This window comes from Ursus arctos, unplaced genomic scaffold (genome assembly GCF_023065955.2).
Source record: "Ursus arctos isolate Adak ecotype North America unplaced genomic scaffold, UrsArc2.0 scaffold_19, whole genome shotgun sequence".
In the NCBI taxonomy this organism is placed as follows: domain Eukaryota; kingdom Metazoa; phylum Chordata; class Mammalia; order Carnivora; family Ursidae; genus Ursus; species Ursus arctos.
The window spans coordinates 56,274,848-56,293,255 of NW_026622863.1; the positions used below are offsets into that span (position 1 = coordinate 56,274,848).

The 18,408-nt window shown below is 45.5% G+C and overlaps 2 protein-coding genes across 2 annotated transcripts in view; one reads left to right on the forward strand and one right to left on the reverse strand.

Moving 5' to 3' along the window:
- Positions 1-227: 227 nt before the first annotated feature.
- PPP2R1A (protein phosphatase 2 scaffold subunit Aalpha) overlaps positions 228-18,408 on the reverse strand; it is a 70,215-nt gene continuing 52,034 nt past the window's right edge. Inside the window, exon 16 of the mRNA XM_026488214.4 lies at positions 228-4,093. Within this exon, the coding sequence (XP_026343999.3) occupies positions 4,044-4,093 (50 nt within the window). The 3' untranslated portion in view covers positions 228-4,043. The remainder of the gene's footprint in view (positions 4,094-18,408) is intronic.
- LOC113247279 (vomeronasal type-1 receptor 4-like) lies at positions 5,173-6,422 on the forward strand. Its single transcript, XM_026488265.3, has one exon. It carries the CDS (start codon positions 5,370-5,372, stop codon positions 6,297-6,299), a length of 930 nt encoding a protein of 309 aa, XP_026344050.1. The 5' UTR covers positions 5,173-5,369; the 3' UTR covers positions 6,300-6,422.

Genomic DNA, 18,408 nt, shown 5'->3' on the forward strand with positions numbered 1-18,408 from the left:
AAAAAATATTTTAGAAATTATTAATCTATAACTCTATTACCTCTGGTTCCCTTTTCTTATGGTTTCTTACAATGTAAAAAACACAGGAGCAATACCCTTAAATTTTTCGGGTATCCCATATTTTCTTGTTACATTAAAGTGCACAAATGAAGATTATTAAAGCTCATGTAGGCAAAATAGTGTTAGATTCTAGAAATATCACAACACATAAAAGAATCTTCATCAGATTAGTATTAGGGCATTAAATTTATTTGACCCAGAACCATTCATGAATAAATATGCAGAGTTTGGGACGGGACAGCTCTTACTAACACCTGCAGTGCTGGATACCAGTAAACAGCGTCTCCAGCCTGAACCATGGAGGTCACACCCTACTTCTGATTTCCCCGAGGAATGGTGAGAATGCGGGTAAGTGTCCCTATCCAAGACTGCACCTTCCCTCCTATATTGTATGTTCTATGTCACGATGTGAAGGGTGCATTTTACAGAAGCAAGAGTTTTGCCTCCTGAGCTGAAATTAGAAACTGTCCATAATGCTTGCGATTTGAGCATAAATCAGAACTATGGAATAGAGTTCAGTGGCCTCCACTCTGCCCTGTGCCACTGCCATCCCTCCCAGCTCCCTGGCTCCTCTTCCCCACCATGTGCGCCTCCCACAGCAACATCACCCATGCCCGCATCCTAGAGCTGGGGCCACCTGCTAAACCTCCACACGCCCCTCACCTGCAGTCAACCCTGTCACCCTTCTGCACTGCACTCAAACCTCCTTCCTGTCATCTTTTTAACAGCTGTCCCTACATAAGTACTATTCCAGGGACTACAATGTGACCCTCCTCAACTTGCATCAATCTGCAAACCACAGCATCCGAGTTCTACTTTGTCTTGCAGAACATGCCAGTCCCAGTTCCAGTATCTCAGGCCATTCCCTGGATCCTCTCAGCCCCACACCTTCCAGTACCCCAGCCTGAACTCCTACACAAACCCAATCCTCACCCACAGGCATTACCCACCCCTATCATGCCTGACCCTTTCTCCTGGCTCCCCGGCTCCCTCACTGCCTTGTGCCTCTTTTGCCTCTCTCCTTGTGTTCATAGTCTCCTCCAGGGTCCCTCTCCTCTTCCAGCATTCTCGATCTGCTTGGACCACGCTGTTTTCCTCCAAGATCCGCCTGCCCCACAATATTCCCCTTTCTCCTCCCCAATCATGAGTTTAATCCCTCCCATGTGAATTTCACCGACCACCGACTATTACTATCTTCCCTGTGAAGAGCCCATCCCCATCATTCCCTCCATTCCCAGGAAGCCCTGCACTTCTCTTTCCAGATCCCAATAGGCCTCACTCCCTTCACTTCCCGGCACACTTGGCGTCCTTGTACCCTCAAACGTGACAATGCCTCCCTGCAACACTGAGCACACTTTTGTCTTTTATCCCTCCGCCTCCTTTCATCTCTTGCACTCTCTTCTCTCCTTACCCCAGGACCTCCGCACCTTGTCCTTAATGTTTCTTTCCCTGCACCCGCCCTCACCTGCTCTGTCACACCTGCGCTGCCAGTCCCCTACACACCACAACATGCCCACCACACGTCCTGACCTAGGTGGTAATGCTCAAAGAAATTTTGAAGAGTCTATGTTGCAAATACTCTCCTTGTGGGTAGTTGCAGGTTTGGAAGGATTACAAATGATAAAAAGGGCCGCCATTTCTGGCATCCAGACGTCTGGAGATACAACTCTTCTTCTGTATATGAACATGTCATTAAGACACACACACAGGGGCGCCTGGGTAGCGCAGTCGTTAAGCGTTTACCTTCGGCTCAGGGCGTGATCCCGGCGTTCTGGGATCGAGCCCCGCATCGGGCTCCTCTGCTGGGAGCCTGCTTCTTCCTCTCCCACTCCCCCTGCTTGAGTTCCCTCTCTCGCTGGCTGTCTCTCTCTCTCTCTCAAATGAATAAATAAAATCTTTAAAAAAAGACACACACACGATGAATGTGTATGTGGAGATTACGAAAGCGAATGTGAACTGTGAGCTTGAGTGAAGGTGTGGTGACCATGAAGGTCGACGAGGGTGAGTCTGCACGTGTTCAGGATGTGCCTGAATGTCTGTCAGTTTCAACTGTAACCGTGTGAGTACGAGTGACCATGTATGTGTCTACTAGCAGGTGAGTACATGTGAGTGTGGGTGTGCATACGCACGTGTGTTTGCATCTGCATGCAAGTGTATAAATGAGTTCATGTTTGTGTGCAGTCTGAGTTGCCCGCCATGATGGCTCTGACTTGAAAATGGCCTCCCGCTGCACAGGGAACGTGCATCACATGTGGGTTTGTTTGTAGGGAAAACCACAGGATCCGTTTCAACTCCTAATGGGTTTTTCTTCTTACCAAAGCAGTCAGGGCCGATCACTAAAAATGCAAACACGACAACAACAAAATAGTAAAGAACTGTTCTAACCGTGTGATCCCTTAATTAAGTACCTCATCCAATATTTACAGGACTGGAAGAATCTTCTGATTGAGCCACCGGATCCTGCTGCTTCAAATCTGCAAAACACTCTTTTAGAAACCTCCTCCTTTCTTCTGTGGATATTGTTCTGTCTGTGTTTCTTATGAATAGAGGTCAGTTACGGTAAAGCATATGTTCCTCAACAATTTTCCTACTGATTGGCACTGAATTATTCAAACAAGGCCAAATTCATTAACTTTGATTTGTGAAATAATTTCTACACATTATTTACATTGTGTTTCTTCTTTTACTTGTATCTCTGAATATTCTTCCCAGGTATTTTGTCTCACTCTGTGTCTCTACTAATAAATGTAATTGACGGTTCAGTTCAGCAGTCAGAAGATCAAAGTATTAGTTTCTGGGCAGAGAAACTTCTCGGGGAAGTGCAGAATCCAGTGAGACGCACAGACTTCGCCACGAGTCCCTCACGTGTCAGAACTCAGTATTTCCTCCCGTCCTTCATAGAAGACCCTGTCTACCTACAGGGATCAAGGGGAAAAAAAAAGAGCCTCCCACATAAATACTCAAATAGTCCCCTATGGGGTTCTAACTAGGAACTCATAATTGGTTTTCGTAATTAACAACTAAGGGGAAATTTTTCAGAAACATCTTCAGCTCCCAAACCCATATTCCCAGTGCGGCTACAAATGAAATAATTGCAGTTGTGAGGGAGGGGCCCTCACAGAATCACGAGCCTATATCTCAGGGTCTGGCTGCCCCCTCCCACACACATCCTGGCTGCCGTGCCCTCCACACTGAGCCCCTCCTGGCAGCCGGAAGGAGTTGATGAGGATTTCTCCTTCAGACTGAGAGGTGGTGTCTGTTTAAGAAACCGCACATCAGGAGTCTGGGTGAGTGATTCTATCAGAAAAGGGCAATCTTCTGTGTATTACCTGATTCATTTGGAAAGCCATGCAGGAAGGTGGAATTATTCTGAGGTTTGCACTCAGCTAGTAAAGAGGGGTGGGGTCCTAGACCTTCACAATCCCGGATGGTTGCCAACGATCTCCGCTCATAGTGACTGTTGGTGTTTCGTGCAGGTGATAATACACACTGATTTTTAAGTCCTTAAGGGCTGAGTGGGAAAATCAATCTGTAGTGCAGTCCACCTCCTAGGACCTGTAGACTAAATGTTCAGGGTCGTAGAGAGTATGAAGAGTATGATGCACGTACAGGAAGCATCTGATCCCAAGCGGGAGTGTGTCATCCAGATGGTCATGACCTGAACGGAAAGGTGTCCTCCAGCTCTGGATCTACCACTAAATTCTGGGGACACAAATGGAGTCTGCACTAGAAACTTCCATAATGTGTCGATGAGAGTGAAACTTACTCATTTTGAAAGTTAGGAAATGAGCACGAAAGGCAGAGTTGAAATAATGATGATGCATTCCAGATGGCAGCAGCCAGGTGCATATCATGTTCCTTCCACCGTTTAAAAATTATTCTACTATCAGGGCTCCTGGGTGGCTCAGTCCGTTAAGCATCTGTCTTCGGCTCAGGTCATGATCCCAGGGTCCTAGGATCGAGTCCCGCATCCGGCTCCCTGCTCAGCTGGAAGCCTGCTTCTGTCTGTCACTCTGCCTGCTTTTCTCTCTCTCTGTCGTCAAACAAATAAATAAAATCTTTTAAAAAAATTATTCTACTATCAATACAAAAACCCAGTCCTTGGATTTAGAGCGTGCGTAAGAATACATGCCTTACAGATGCCAATTTTCAGTGATGTGTTTTTCGTAAGTATCATTCACAAATCTGAGTGCATTGTTAATAGTTTTACTTAACTGAGGTATTAAGTAGATATCATTTGAAATCAATACTAACTTAATTTCTGCCTTACACTATTACTATTTTACCATGTGTTAGTGTTTTACGTCCCGAAGTTTACAGAATTACATGTGATTATTCAACAAGGCCTGTGATCGCTATATTATACTCCGTTCCTGACATAGAAGCAAATGAGCTTTTTTGTTGCCATCCTAATATCAAGCCAGTCTTGCAACCACTACATACGACTTGTCATGGGACAGGCTCCTGCAATATTCTACTGCCAACGGTGCACGTACATTTACTAAGATATTGAACACTTTACCCCTAATTGATATTGTCCTGTCCAATAAATCATCACAAGTTAATGGAAACTTATAATGAAAATTATACAACCAACCACAAGGTGGCAAATCAAAACTGATTATAGATCTGGGTTATTTGATGAACACAGCTACCTCGTTGTTTTTTTTTTTCCTTAAAGATTTTATTTATTTCCTTGAGAGAGTGAACAAAAAAGAGAGAGAGAGAGAGAGAGCCCATCAGCCAGGGGAGGGGCAGAGAAGCAGACTCCCCGCCGAACAGGGAACGGGATGCGGGACTCAATCCCAGGACCCTGGGATCATGACCTGAGCCAAAGGCAGATGCTTAACCGACTGAGCCACCCAGGTGCCCCAGCTACCTAGCTTTCTAGCAGACCATGGTGGCTCAGTGCACTGTCACCGTTTCCAGCCCAACCAGTTCCCAGTTCCCACACAGCCTGAAGGAGCGGATGTGGACAAATACTTCACCTCTCTGTGTGTCTGTTCTCTTCCTCTTTTAGTTACATCAATAGTGCCGGCCTCATAGGTTTGTGAAGCATGAAGTTCTCACTAGGCCTTCACAGGAGAGATTTTTTGCATTGTAAGGGCTCTCTGAAAGTTCTACGTTCAGCCCTCAGAAAGCTGTTATGAAAAAATGAACAACATTAAGCAGGTGTTTCCAAGGGGGAATGAATGGCAAGGGGAAAATACTGGATTTCAGCGGACGTGATACATGTGGCCCATGCCTCATGTTCCGATGCAGGACATTCTAGCTCGGAAGGCAACTACCATTGACCGGGAACTGAGAAAATGGTCAACAGCGAACTGGCAGTAGGACTGATCTTCTTAACACAGACTGTGGTTGGCATCCTGGGCAATTTCTCACTTCTCTGTCATTACATCCTCCTTTCCTTCACTGACTACAGGTTGAAGTCCACAGACTTCATTCACAAGCACCTGATTGTGGCCAACTTCTTAACGCTGCTCTGTAAAGGAGTCCCCCATACCATGGCAGCATTTGGGTGGAAACATACCCTTAGTCACCTCAGATGTAAACTTCTTTTCTTTCTTCACAGGGTGGGGAGGGGAGCGTCCATTGGTAGCATCTGCATATTGAGTGTCTACCAGGCCATCACGATCAGCCCCGGAAACGCCTGGTGGGCAGCGCTCAAAGTAAAAGCTCCCAAGTACATCGTTCCCTCTATCTTCCTGTGTTGGATGCTGCAAATGTTGGTAAATGTTATTTTTCCTATCTATATAACTAGCTCCTCGAGTGACAAAAACATCACAAATGTAAAGGATTTTGGGTACTGTTCTTCGGTTCTTCACGACGAAACCAGAAACTCGTTGTATGCAGCGCTGTTATCATTCCCTGATGTGCTCTGCTTGGGGCTCATGCTCGGGGCCAGCGGCACCATGGTTTTCATCCTGTACAGGCACAAGCAGCGGGTCCAACATATACGAAGAACCGCCTCCTCCCCCGAGTCCAGAGCCGTGAAAACCATCCTTCTCCTGGTGAGCACCTTTGTCTATTTTTACACCCTCTCCTCTGTCTTTCAAGTTGTTTTGGCTGTTTCTGATAATCCCAACTGGATCCTTATAAACATGGCTGCAATCACGGCTGCGTGTTTCCCAGCTGTCAGCCCCTTTCTGCTCATGAGCCATGATTCCAAGATACACAGACTCTGCTTTGCCTGGACAGGGAATATAAAATCCCCTCATCTTAGGAGAAATATGTGAACTGTATGTATTTCTGCAATGTACAGTGGCCAATTCATTCATGCCCCTCAGGGTCCTAAATCAAATGAGTCCAAGAGAACAGTAAACAGGACGTGCTGAGTATCCTCTTCAAAATAAACAAGAAATCAGGACAATATTGTAACGAAAAACCATTATCTTCTAAATACTTATAGAACTGAAGTTTTCCTAATACTGCCAGTAAAGGAGTTCAGAATGATACAATAATAAACATCCGGTCTTGACACCATCTAGATATTACAGAGAAGTCTTCAAGCGTGTGGCTTTCAAACTAATAAATCTCCAAGAACTGCACTTGGCATGAAATTTCAGGGAAAGGTACATGAGCATGGGTTAGAAAATAATGTCCCCACACATAAGGAATAGCCTGGGTGGGGCTGGAGGAAACCCCCATTCTCAGGCAGTAGCGTTCCTGGGAGCCGGTTGTAAGTTTTATAGGTAAGTCACATCCTTAGAGAGGGGGCACTGATTTGCTTGAAATATGAGGTGATGAAAGGAGATGAGCATGTTGACCATTATTTTCATGTAGAAATGGCCAGATTAAAGAGGAGCCGGGCAAAGGAAAGCACAAAAATATGCTTCTGCTGGTATTTAAAGATAATCAAGTGAGTGCTGACAACGTAAACAGACATGTGTTGAGATCTGGAGAAAGCAGAGTTTTCTCTGTTAAGATGACTTGGGCATATTGGCAAGAAGGGGGTCTGGAGACCCAGACACAGGTCTCCTTAAGGGCACACATAGTCCTTTGGGTCATTTACATGGAGACTGAGCTGGGAATTCGAATCCCGAGCTCAACCTTTTCTTTCACCTTTGTTCAGCCACATTAAGAGCAACCAGCCAACGTTACCATGTTTGTTACCTAAATTGTGTGCAAGTGTCAAATACATGCCCATTCAGATACTTCAGATCTTTCTTTCATTTTTTTTTAAAGAGTTTATTTATTTATTTAGGAGAGAGAAGGTGCAAATGAGTGGATGGGAGGGGTGGTAAAGGAGGAGTAGAGGGGGAGGGAGAGGAAGGGGACAGAATCTGAAGCCAGCTTCGTGCAGAGCATGACCTGAGCCAAAACCAAGAGTCAGACACTCAACTGATCAAGCCACTCAGGCGCGCCTGATACTTACTTCTTTTAAATGGCTGAGAAGGAATGTCAAGGGCAGATATTCTGCGATGTGCTCTCACTGCTTTCTTTTCCAATTTTTAAAAAAGATTTCACTCATTTATTTAAGAGAGAGAGAGTGCGAGCGAGAGAGCAGAAGCAGGGGCAGAGGGAGCGGGAGAAGCAGGCTCTCCACTGAGCAGAGAGCTCGACGAGCAAACGCCTAAACAACTGAGCCACCCGGGTGCCCCTCTTTTACAATTTTTAAGTTTATTTATTATTATTATTATTTTTTAAAGATTTTATTTATTTATTTGACAGAGATAGAGACATCCAGCAAGAGAGGGAACACAAGCAGGGGGAGTGGGAGAGGACGAAACAGGCTCCCAGCGGAGGAGCCTGATGTGGGGCTCGATCCCAGAACGCCGGGATCACGCCCTGAGCCAAAGGCAGACACTTAACGACTGAGCCACCCAGGCGCCCCTAACTTTATTTTTTAGATTTTATTTATTTGAGAGACAGGGAGAGAGCAAGAGAGAGAGAGAGAGAGTGAGAGCAAGCGTGCATGGGCTGGGGGAGGGGCAGAGGGAGAAGCCGACTACTCGCTGAGCAGTCAGCTGGACGTGGGGCTCCATGCCAGGACCCTGGGATCACGACCTGGGCCAAAGGCACATGCTTCACCAACTGAGCCACCCAGGCGCCCTTCTTTTGCATGTTTATATTGAATCAGATTAGAAAGCCACTTCTAGAAACCCAAGAACGAACTCAGAAAACTCGTCCTTAAATCTTGCTTCTCTTGCCCCACTCCCGGTCACAGTGGAATGACTGACTGACTGATATTCCTAAAACGGAATTCTACGCAGCAGTGCCGGTGGATGGGCCACAACAACATACAACCATAAATTCTCAAACAACCTAAATGGAAAAAGTCAAATACAAAAGACTTAATGCTCTACGATTCCCTTTACATTAGATACCATTCAGACATAATACCGTCTGCTGGCAGAGGTCACAGCTGTGTTTACCCTATGAGTGGTGACAGACAGGGACAGCAGCTGGGAGCTTCCAGGGGTCTGATAATATTCTGTGCATCGATGTAAGTGCTGTGGTCAGAAATGTGGTCAGTGCACACAGGTTCATTATCTGTGCACTGTATCTGTATTTTTAAATTTAAAAAATACATATCACCAATAAAAACCATGGGATATAGTGAGTGCATTTATGCATAATGTCCTTACATTGTGAAGGAGGAGTTTAAACCTATTGAAGAAAAAGACTCTGATTAGTTTTTCAAATCATGCAGAAATTTCTAGGTTGAAAACCTAGCAACTTCTAGGGGCGCCTGCGTGGCTCAGCCCGTTAAGTTTCTGCCTTTCAATTCGGGTCCTGGGATCGAGCCCTGCATCAGGCTCTCTGCTCAGTGGGGAGGGAGCCTGCTTTTCCCTCTCCCTCTGTGGCTTCCCCTGCTTGTGCTCTCTCGCTCGCTCTCTCTCTGGCAAATAGGTAAATCTTTAAAAAGAAAGAAAGAAAGAAAGAAAGAAAGAAAGAAAGAAAGAAAGAAAGAAAGAAAGAAAGAAAGAGAAAGAAACAAAAAAGAAAAGAAAAGAAAAGAAAAGCTAACAACTTCTGAAGAAAAGAGGTCAAGTGTATACTTGTTTTTAAAAGTTTCTTCTGGACATACAGGAATTGAAGTAGAAAGTAAGAATAAAGTCAACAATAAGCACTACTAGGTATTTATCCAAAGATACAAACATAGTGATTCGAAGGCGCACCTTCACCCCAATGTTTATAGCAGCAATGTCTACAATAGCCAAACTGTGGAAAGAGCCCAGATGTCCATCGACAAATGAATGGATAGAGAAGATGTGGTGTGTATGTGTGTGTACACACACACACACACACACACACACACACACACACACAATGGAATATTAGTCAGCCATCAAAAAGAATGAAATCTTGGCATTTGCAGTGACCTGGTTGGAACTAGAGGGTATTATGCTAAGTGAAATAAGTCAGTCAGAGAAAGACAAATATCATATGATTTCACTCATGTGGAATTTAAGAAAACAGATGAACATAGAGGAAGGGAAGGAAAATAAAGTATGATGAAAACAGAGGGGGAGGCAAACCATGAGAGACTCTTAACTAGAAAACAAACAGGGTTGCTGGAGAGGAGGCGGGTGGGGGATGGGGTAATTGGGTGAAGGGCAGTAAGGAGGGCACTTGATGTAATGAGCACTGGGTGTTCTATGCAACTGAGAAATCACTGAATTCTAACCTTAACTTAATAAAAAAAATTGTTAAGAAGGCAGATGTCCTATGTTCTCACCACTGTAAAATAAAATAAAATAAAATAAAATAAAATAAAATAAAATAAAATAAAATAAAATAAAATAAAATAAAACAAAATAAAATGTGGTTCTGACACCTCTTGTCTGAAGCTCCTAGTTGTAAAGTTAGCTTTTCCTTAAAGGCTGCTTCTCTAACTCCAAGACAGAAAGTAGCCTGCCCATAATCATCAAGTCACAAATGTTTTCATTAGAGACACAATTACTGTTTTCATGAAGTGCATCGTATGCCCAGACTTAGTAGAAAAACACCTGTTGTATTCCAGAAACAACTGCAGATGGGTGGTTCCTGCACAGGATGAAATAATTCTTACAGTTTCATCATACTCTTTTTTTTTTTAAGGTTTTATTTATTTATTTGACAGAGATAGAGACAGCCAGCGAGAGAGGGAACACAAGCAGGGGGAGTGGAAGAGGAAGAAGCAGGCTCCCAGTGGAGGAGCCCGATGTGGGGCTCGATCCCATAATGCTGGGATCACGCCCTGGGCTGAAGGCAGACGCCCAACGACTGCGCCACCCAGGCGCCCCACTGTGCCACCCAGGCACCCCCATCATACTCTTAATTATAAGCATGGTAGTCCTGTAAGCACACCTCTAATAACACTGAAAATTTAATCTATGATTCCCGTAAGGAAACGTGAGCAGTATATTTATTTCGTAACTACAATGTTTAAGCACCTTAAAAATCAGATTTCATTATCACTGGGATGATTTGCCAATAACTGTCTTCAGTGACAATCGCACGCAGTTACATTCGGAGCCGTCAGGGATTGGCGTAGGACTTAGGACCCTCATCCTCTTTACTAGCTCAACTCTTCACTAAGGAATCATTTCACCTCTCTGTCAGGCTTTGCCCCTGTATCTATTTCTCCTCCAGACATGAACACTCACTCAGACTTCCTTCCTTGCAGATTCTGCCTCTCAGACTGAAATTAAAAATACTCACTGGAGGGGCATCTGGGTGGCTCAGTTGCTTAGGCGTCTCCCTTCAGCTCACGTCATGATCCCAGGGTCCTAGGATCGAGCCCCACGTCGGGCTCTCTGCTCAGTGGAGAGCCTGCTTCTCCCTCTCCCTCTGCCTGCCGCTCTGCCTGCTTGTGCTCTCTCTTTCTGTCAAATAAATAAATAAAATCTTAAAAAATTTTTTTAAGTAAATAAAAATAGTCACTGGAATCCTTCCCGCTGTCAGGACGACTGCTTGGTGTGAAGGTGAAGACAGCCAGTACATGCTGGGGGTAGGCAGCTAGACTCAGAGAAAGGTTTGTGAAGCTGTGATCTCACCCCCTCTCGGAACTGCAATTATCATCTCTCCTGTAGCTGTAATGACAGCACAGTCTTGGGGACCTGGAAACATTTCTGAAAAACTTTTTCCCAGTTGCTAATTACTAAAACAATTGCAAGTTTCTTCTGAGTATCTCCAAGGGACCACTGTGTTTGGGAGAGGCTCTTATTTTTTCGTGAACCCTAAGGCCAGACAGGGTCCCATACAGAAAAAGAAGGAAGGACTAAGTCCACAGGAAAAAGCATGAAGTTGCCACACTTAACCTAACACCATATACAAAAATTAACTCAAAATGGATCAAAGGCCTAAATGTAAGACCTAAAACAATAAAATTCTTAGAAGAAAGCATGGGCCAAAATCTTCATGACATTAGATTCGACGGTGATTTCTTGGGTGTGACACCAAAGGCACAGGTGACAAAAGAAAATATAGAAAAACTGGACTCCATGAAAATTTAAAACTTTTCTGCAACAAAAGTCACCACTGATGAAGTGAAAAGGCCCAACAAAATGGGAGACAATATTTGTATTTTATATATCCGTTAAGAGATTGTATACAGAATATATAGAGAACTCTTAAGACTCAACAGTAAAAAAGAAAAATATTCAGTAACTGGCAAAGGACTTCAACAGACATTTCTCCAAAGAAGATACACAAATAGCCAATAAGCACAGGAAACATCGCAATTCATTAGGGAAAATGCAAATCAAAACCACAATGTGATACCACCTCACATCCATTAGTATGGCTACTATAAAACAAAGAAAAAAAGAAAATAGCAAGGATAGTAAGGGTGTGGAGAAATTGGAACCCTTGTGCTGAGGCATGGGAATAAAAATCACAGCCACAAATGATGCCTGGGTGGTGTAGTCCATTAAGCATCTGACTCTTGATTTTGGTTCAGGTCAGAATCTCAGGGCCCTGAGATCAAGCCCTGCAGGGGCCTCTGCGCTCAGCAGGCAGTCTGCTTGAGATTCTCTCCCTCTCCCTCAGCCCCTCCTGCCGCTCAGCCTCTCTCTCCAAAAACAATTTTAAAAAATAACAGCCACTGTAGAAAACAGTTTGGCAATTCCATAAAAAATTAAAAATAGAATTACCGCAGGGTCCCGCAATCCCACTTCCAGGTATGTACTGAAAAGGATTGGAAGCAGGGTCTTGAAGAGGTCTTTGTGCCTTCACGTTCACATCAGAATTGGTCACAAAAGCTAGAACATGCAAGCCACCCAAGTGTCCAACAGATGAACGGATAAGCAAACAGTGGAGTATTGTTCAGCCTTACAAAGGAGGGACAGCCTGTCACAGGCAAAGACATGGATGAACCTGGATGACATTATGTTATGTGAAATGAGCCAGTCAAAAAAAGACAAATCCTGTATGATCCCACTTATATGACTGGCTTATAGTAGAAAATCATAGAGAAAGCAGGATGGTGGGTGCCAGGTCTTGGGGGAGGAGAGTTGGGGAGTTGGTGTTTAATGGGGATAGGGTTTCAGAAGTGCAAGATGAAAAGAGTTCTGGGGATGGACAGTGGTGATAAGGTTGCATAAAAATATGAATATATTTAACCACTGAACTGTACACTTAAAACAGTTATGATGGTAAAATTTATGTTACATTTAGATTTACTACAATTTTAAAAATTAGGAAATAAAGGGGCACCTGGGTGGCTGTCGTTAAGCGTCTGCCTTCGGCTCAGGGTGTGATCCCAGGGTCCTAGGATTGAGCCCCGCGTCGGGCTCCCTGCTCCACTGGGAGCCTGCTTCTTCCTCTCCCACTGCCCTTGCTTGTGTTCCCTCTCTCGCTGGCTGCCTCTCTGCTAAATAAAAAAATCTTTAAAAAAAAATTAGGAAAGAAAAGTTGTATGAGCTCTGCCACGTGAGGTGGGGGGGAGTGTGGGTATGACTGAGTATGGTGGTGACAGACAGGGCACAGGAACAGGGGACATAAGGGCAAGATGGCGGTGCTTCATGAGCACAGGGTTTGGGGGACACACAGTGCAGGAGAGGGTACAGAGGGTAAATGCACACAGGGGTTCAAAGGTGCTGTGTGTTTAAAGTGCACGGAGGCATCTGACGACACACAGAGGGTAAGTGTGCAAAGCAGTGCAGGGTGGAACTCAAAACGGGCCCTGTGTGATAAAGGCCACAGCAGTCATGCGCACAAAGGGGATGTTTGGGAGGGGACAGCGGGCAGAAGTGAGGACGGGAGGGCTGGGCAAAAGGCACAGGTGAGTTCATGTCCACAGGGGTAAAGAACACGGTGCGGGGGGGGGGGGGACTCTGTTTTTTATGATTTGAAGACTCTTTTGATGGATGGCGGGATATAACAGAATCACACACACACACACACACACACACACACACACACACACACACGGAAGGCAGAACTCTGTAGTACTTACAGCTCTGCGTGAGAGAAGCACAGACAGGCTACACAGGGGACTGCTCCCCGGGAACAGGGTAACTGAGGCTGTAGGGAAAGCTTCTGCATGGCAAGTGGGATGGGGTTCGTTAGGGTTAGAGGGCACCCTTTGAATTGGCTAATTTAAATAATCTCACAGGTTCCAGAACATAAGGGTTGTCCCTACCTGTTGGTACCTGACCCTGGGCGGTCAGGGCTGCTGCAAAGTGGCCCAGTGTGTGAGAGCCCAATTAGGGCAGTGGCTGACGGGTGGATGTGGTCAGCTGCTCAAGAGGGGAGAATGACCTTCCACTAGCCAGGGCCCCCAAACTGGGTCCAGAGAACAGTTAAAACACAAAAGAAACCACAGTAGAGTGTGCTGTTAGGGTATGGATGTGGTTATGGGCCAAGACAGAAATAGAGGATGGAAGGGAAGCTGGAACCTTGCGTGGAGGGAAATGGGCTCAGGCAAAATGTGCGGGTGATGATGTCAGCGGGGAGATAGGGGGCATGAGGAAGCTAAAGGACCCAGAGGAGAAGGACAGATGTGAGGGTGTGTATGGGGTACACAGGGCGCTGATACTGCCCAGTGTTTCACAGGTGGAATTTTGAGGGATGCGCCAAAGGGGACATGGAAAACAGAGTGAAATCACTGGGATGGGGGCAAATATAGGTCAAGGGGGAAGGCAGATGGGGGGGTGATAGGAGGCAAGAAGTGTTGGGTTGAGCTCTCTGGAAGGGTTGGGGGAAAAGTGGAGGAAAGGAGGGATTTCAAAGTGGGTAAGGGAGGGAAATGGGTATGGAAGTCTACAAAGGCCAGGTGGAGGTGGGATGGAGCAGGGGCAAGTCAAGAGTTTGGAGGATGAAGGAGCAGGTGGAGGTCTAGGGGATGGAGAAAGATCTGAGGAGTTGCAGGGGGCAGGTCTAGGGGGCTACAGAGGTGGGAAGAGGGGCAGCATGAAGATTGAGGGAATGGAAATACATCTGTAATGACCTTATTTCCAAATACATTCCGAGGTACTAGGGGTTGGGACTTCAATATATTAATTTGGGGAAACACAATGCAAACAGATTGCTGTGATGTGAACTGATGTTAATTCTGTATACAGGCATAGTCTCAACATGCAGCTGTGATTGTTCAAGACAATGAAAAAGAGGGCGAGAGAAGAAAAGGGAGTGTCTTTCTCGGGCAAATGCTGAGTCCCAGATGGGTGCTGTGCTCTCTCCTCCTCCTAAAATGCCATACTTTTTCATTTTTTTAGTAATCTCTACATTCAATGTGGTGCTCGAACTCATGACCCTGAGATTGAGAGTCATGTAGTCTTCCAGCTGAGCCAGCCAGATGCCCCCGCCATACCTCTTTTGTTTTATTAAAATTTTATTTGTCAGAGAGAGAGAGAGAGGGAGCAAGTGCAAGCAGGGGGAGCGGCAGGCAGAGGGAGAGGGAGAAGCAGGCTCCTTACCAAGCAGGGAGCCCGATGTGGGGCTCGATCCCAGGACCCTGGGATCATGACCTGAGCCGAAGGCCAACGCTTAACGACTGGGCCACCCAGGCACCCCCCTGTAGCACGATTTTGATACAAGTTCAGATATGCTCTGAAACTGCATAAGAAGAAAGCTACACTCCAGTGATAAAAACCGTAACATCTGGAGATCATGGGTAATTCATGAATACTTTTACTCTATTACTTAAATATTTTACCATTAAAATTGTCCTCCAACCTCTTCCTATCACCTTTAATAGTTTTTTATTATGTTATATTAGTCATCATACAGTACATCCTTAGTTTTTGACGTAGTGTTCCATGATTCATTGTTTGCATATAACACCCAGTGATCCCTGCAATATGTGCCCTCCTTAACACCCATCACCGGCCTATTCCCATCACCTCTTTGACATCTGTCCCTACATGACCATTATTCCATGGACTCCAGTGCGACCCTCCTCACCTTCCATCGCCCCCTCAAACCACACCATCTGCACCCTTCTTTGTTTCACTGAAAATCCACTCCCAGTTCCAGTACCTGCCCCGTTCACTCTATGCTCCGCACCATCCACTGCTCCAGCCTCCACTCCTGCACAAGCCCAATCCCCACCCACGTGCACTACCCTACTCCTATCACCCCTGACCCTTCCTCCTGGCTCCCTGGCTCCCTCCCCTGTGCCTCTTTTGCCTCTCTCCTCGTGCTCACAGTCTCCTCCAGGATCCCTCTCCTCTTCTGATGTCGTCTGTCTTGGACCATGGTGTCTTCCTCCAAGGTCTGCCTGCCGCACACATCTTCCCCTTCCTCCTCTCCATGATTTTAACCCCTCCAAGACCTTGTCTCCTGTGAATTTCACCAACCAAAGACCATGAGTATCTTCCCTGCGAAGTGCCCATCCCCATTGCCCCCTTCATTTCCAGGAAACTCTACCTCTCTTTCCCCAGATCCCAATATGCCTCACCCCCTTCCCTTCCCCGCACACTTTATCTCTTTGTACCCTCAAATGTGGAAATGCTCCTGGTGACACTGAGCACACTTCTTTGTCTTTTATCCCTCCGCCTTCTTTCTTCTCCTGCACTCTCTTCTCCCCTCATCCCAGGACCTGTGCACCACCATCTGTCTTGTCTCTATATCCCACCTGCTCTGCCATACGCCTTGCACTGCCACTCCCCCACGTACCATAACATCCCCACCACACATCCCAACCTAAGGTGGTAATGCTTACAGCACTTTTTAAATGCTGCATATTATAAATACTGCCTTTGTAGGCTGTTGCAGGATTAGGATTATAAAGACAGGAAAGAGAAGGCCCCTTCCTAGGCATCCAGAAGGATGGAGACATAACTATTCTTCTGTATAAGAACATGCTACTGAGTCACACATGCCTGGTGATTGTGTGTGGTTTTATGAAAATGAGTAACCGTGAAGTTGTGTAAATGTCATTATGTGTGTGTGTGTGTTGTGTCCCAGAATGTCTGAGTGTGCAACTAGGATGGCGTCACATTAAGTACGCCTGTATGTATGTGAGTGCATGTGTGTATTTCACTGTGTGCATGCACTTGTGTCTTTGTGTGTGTAAATGAGTTTGTGTGTGTGAATCCTCTGGATTGCCCACCATTGTAGCTCTAAAGCCTGACTTGAACATTGGGGGTTAGTGGAGAGTGAATCTGGATCAAATTGTGGATTTGTTCGTAGAAAAAAATCAGAGAACCAACTTGAACTCTGAATTTATGTTTCTTCGTTACCAAAGCGTCAAGTGCTCACGCAGTAAATTTAGCCAAAGTGTGGAGAACCGATAGCCGTTTGCTGCTTTGGAATTAGCTGAGTAGCGCTGGCCTACCTGCTAGTTTCAGGAATGACGGACTCTCACCTGTTAAACCATGCTTTTACCCGAGAAGGGCTCTTTTAGAACCTTCTTTCTTCTGTGGACATTGTTCTGTGTCTACTTCCTATCACTAGAGGAGGGAGGCAAACAACGGTAAAGTATATTTTCCTATAAAATTTCCATTAATAATTGGCATTGACTTTGATGTGGGCAAGTGAGTTCCATGATTTCTGATTGTAAATGGTTGGCATCATGTTCTTCCATCTATTTGCGGCTCTTTGAAGACCCTTCCTAAGTATTTTAACTTATTGCACTTCTCTGCTAATAACTGAAATGATGGTTCAGCTCAGGGGAATGAAGACTGGGAAAGAACTAGACATTGGGGAAACTCCTGGGGGAAGCAAAGAGCCCGGTGAGACACACATAATCGCTGCCAGTCCGCCACACGGCAGACGTCAGCCTTTCCTGCTGTTCCCCATGTGAGACCGTTTGCCTCCAGGGATAATGGAAAAGAAAGAACCTGTCAAAATTAGTCTAATACTCTCTTAGGAGATGCTAACTAGAAACTTGCGATTGTTTTTGGTAATTAGCAACAGGAAAAAGTTTTCAGAAATATTGTCAACTCCCAAGCCCACACTCCCAGACACAGATGAAATGATTGCAGTTCTGACGGAGATGATCTCACAGAATCACAAACCTGGATGTCACGGTCTGTCTACCTATGTTCTGCCCGTAGTGACCACCGCACTGAGCCCGCTCTCCTGGCAGCAGGACAGAGTCGAGTAGGTATTTTCTATTTCAGTCTGAGAGGCATAATCTGTAACGGAAGGAGGCATATTGGGATTCTGCATAAGTGATCGCAAAAGGCATTCTCTGGTTTTGAATCTGGTCCAGCGCCAAAGCACACAGGAAGAACTACTTCCAGAGGAACAGGGTGGGCTAGTAGAGAGATGCGAGTCCTACACCCTACCTGATGGCACCGAATGCAATGTAATATAATCCTGACAATGATTTTTTTTATTATGTTCAGTGAGCCAACATAGTACATCATTAGTTTTTGATGCAGTGTTCAACGATTCATTAGTTGCATTTCACACCAGTGCTCATCACCCACGTGCCCTCCTTAATATCCATCACCCGGTGACAGTGGTTGATGTTTAATGCAAGCAATAATAAAGCCTGATTTGTAAGGTGCTTAAGGATCTAGTGGTAGGGGCGCCTGGATAGCGCAGTTGTTAAGCGTCTGCCTTCGGCCCAGGGCGTGATCCTGGTGTTCTGGGATCGAGTCCCACATCGGGCTCCTCGGCTGGGAGCCTGCTTCTTCCTCTCCCTCTCCCCTGCTGTGTTCCCTCTCTCGCTGGCTGTCTCTCTGTCACATAAATAAATAAAATCTTTAAAAAAAAAAAAGGATCTAGTGGTAAAATCACTCTGCTGCTCAGCCTACTTGACAGGAATCAGACCAAAATTTCAGGATTACTAGAGGTACATCTGTAACACCTCCATGCTTATAATAGAGTCAAGATGAATTTATAGGAATCACCTGATCCTGTGCAGAAAGTGTATCCAAATAGTAATGGCTTGAATGGAAAAGTTTTCTCTAACTCTGGAGACAATTAATGGAGACCAAAAGTGTCTCTTGAAAACACTGCAGT

What these genes read in the sequence shown, in the direction of transcription:
- LOC113247279 (XM_026488265.3), top strand. Translation starts at nt 5,370, where the DNA reads ATGGTCAACAGCGAACTGGCAGTAGGACTGATCTTCTTAACACAGACT.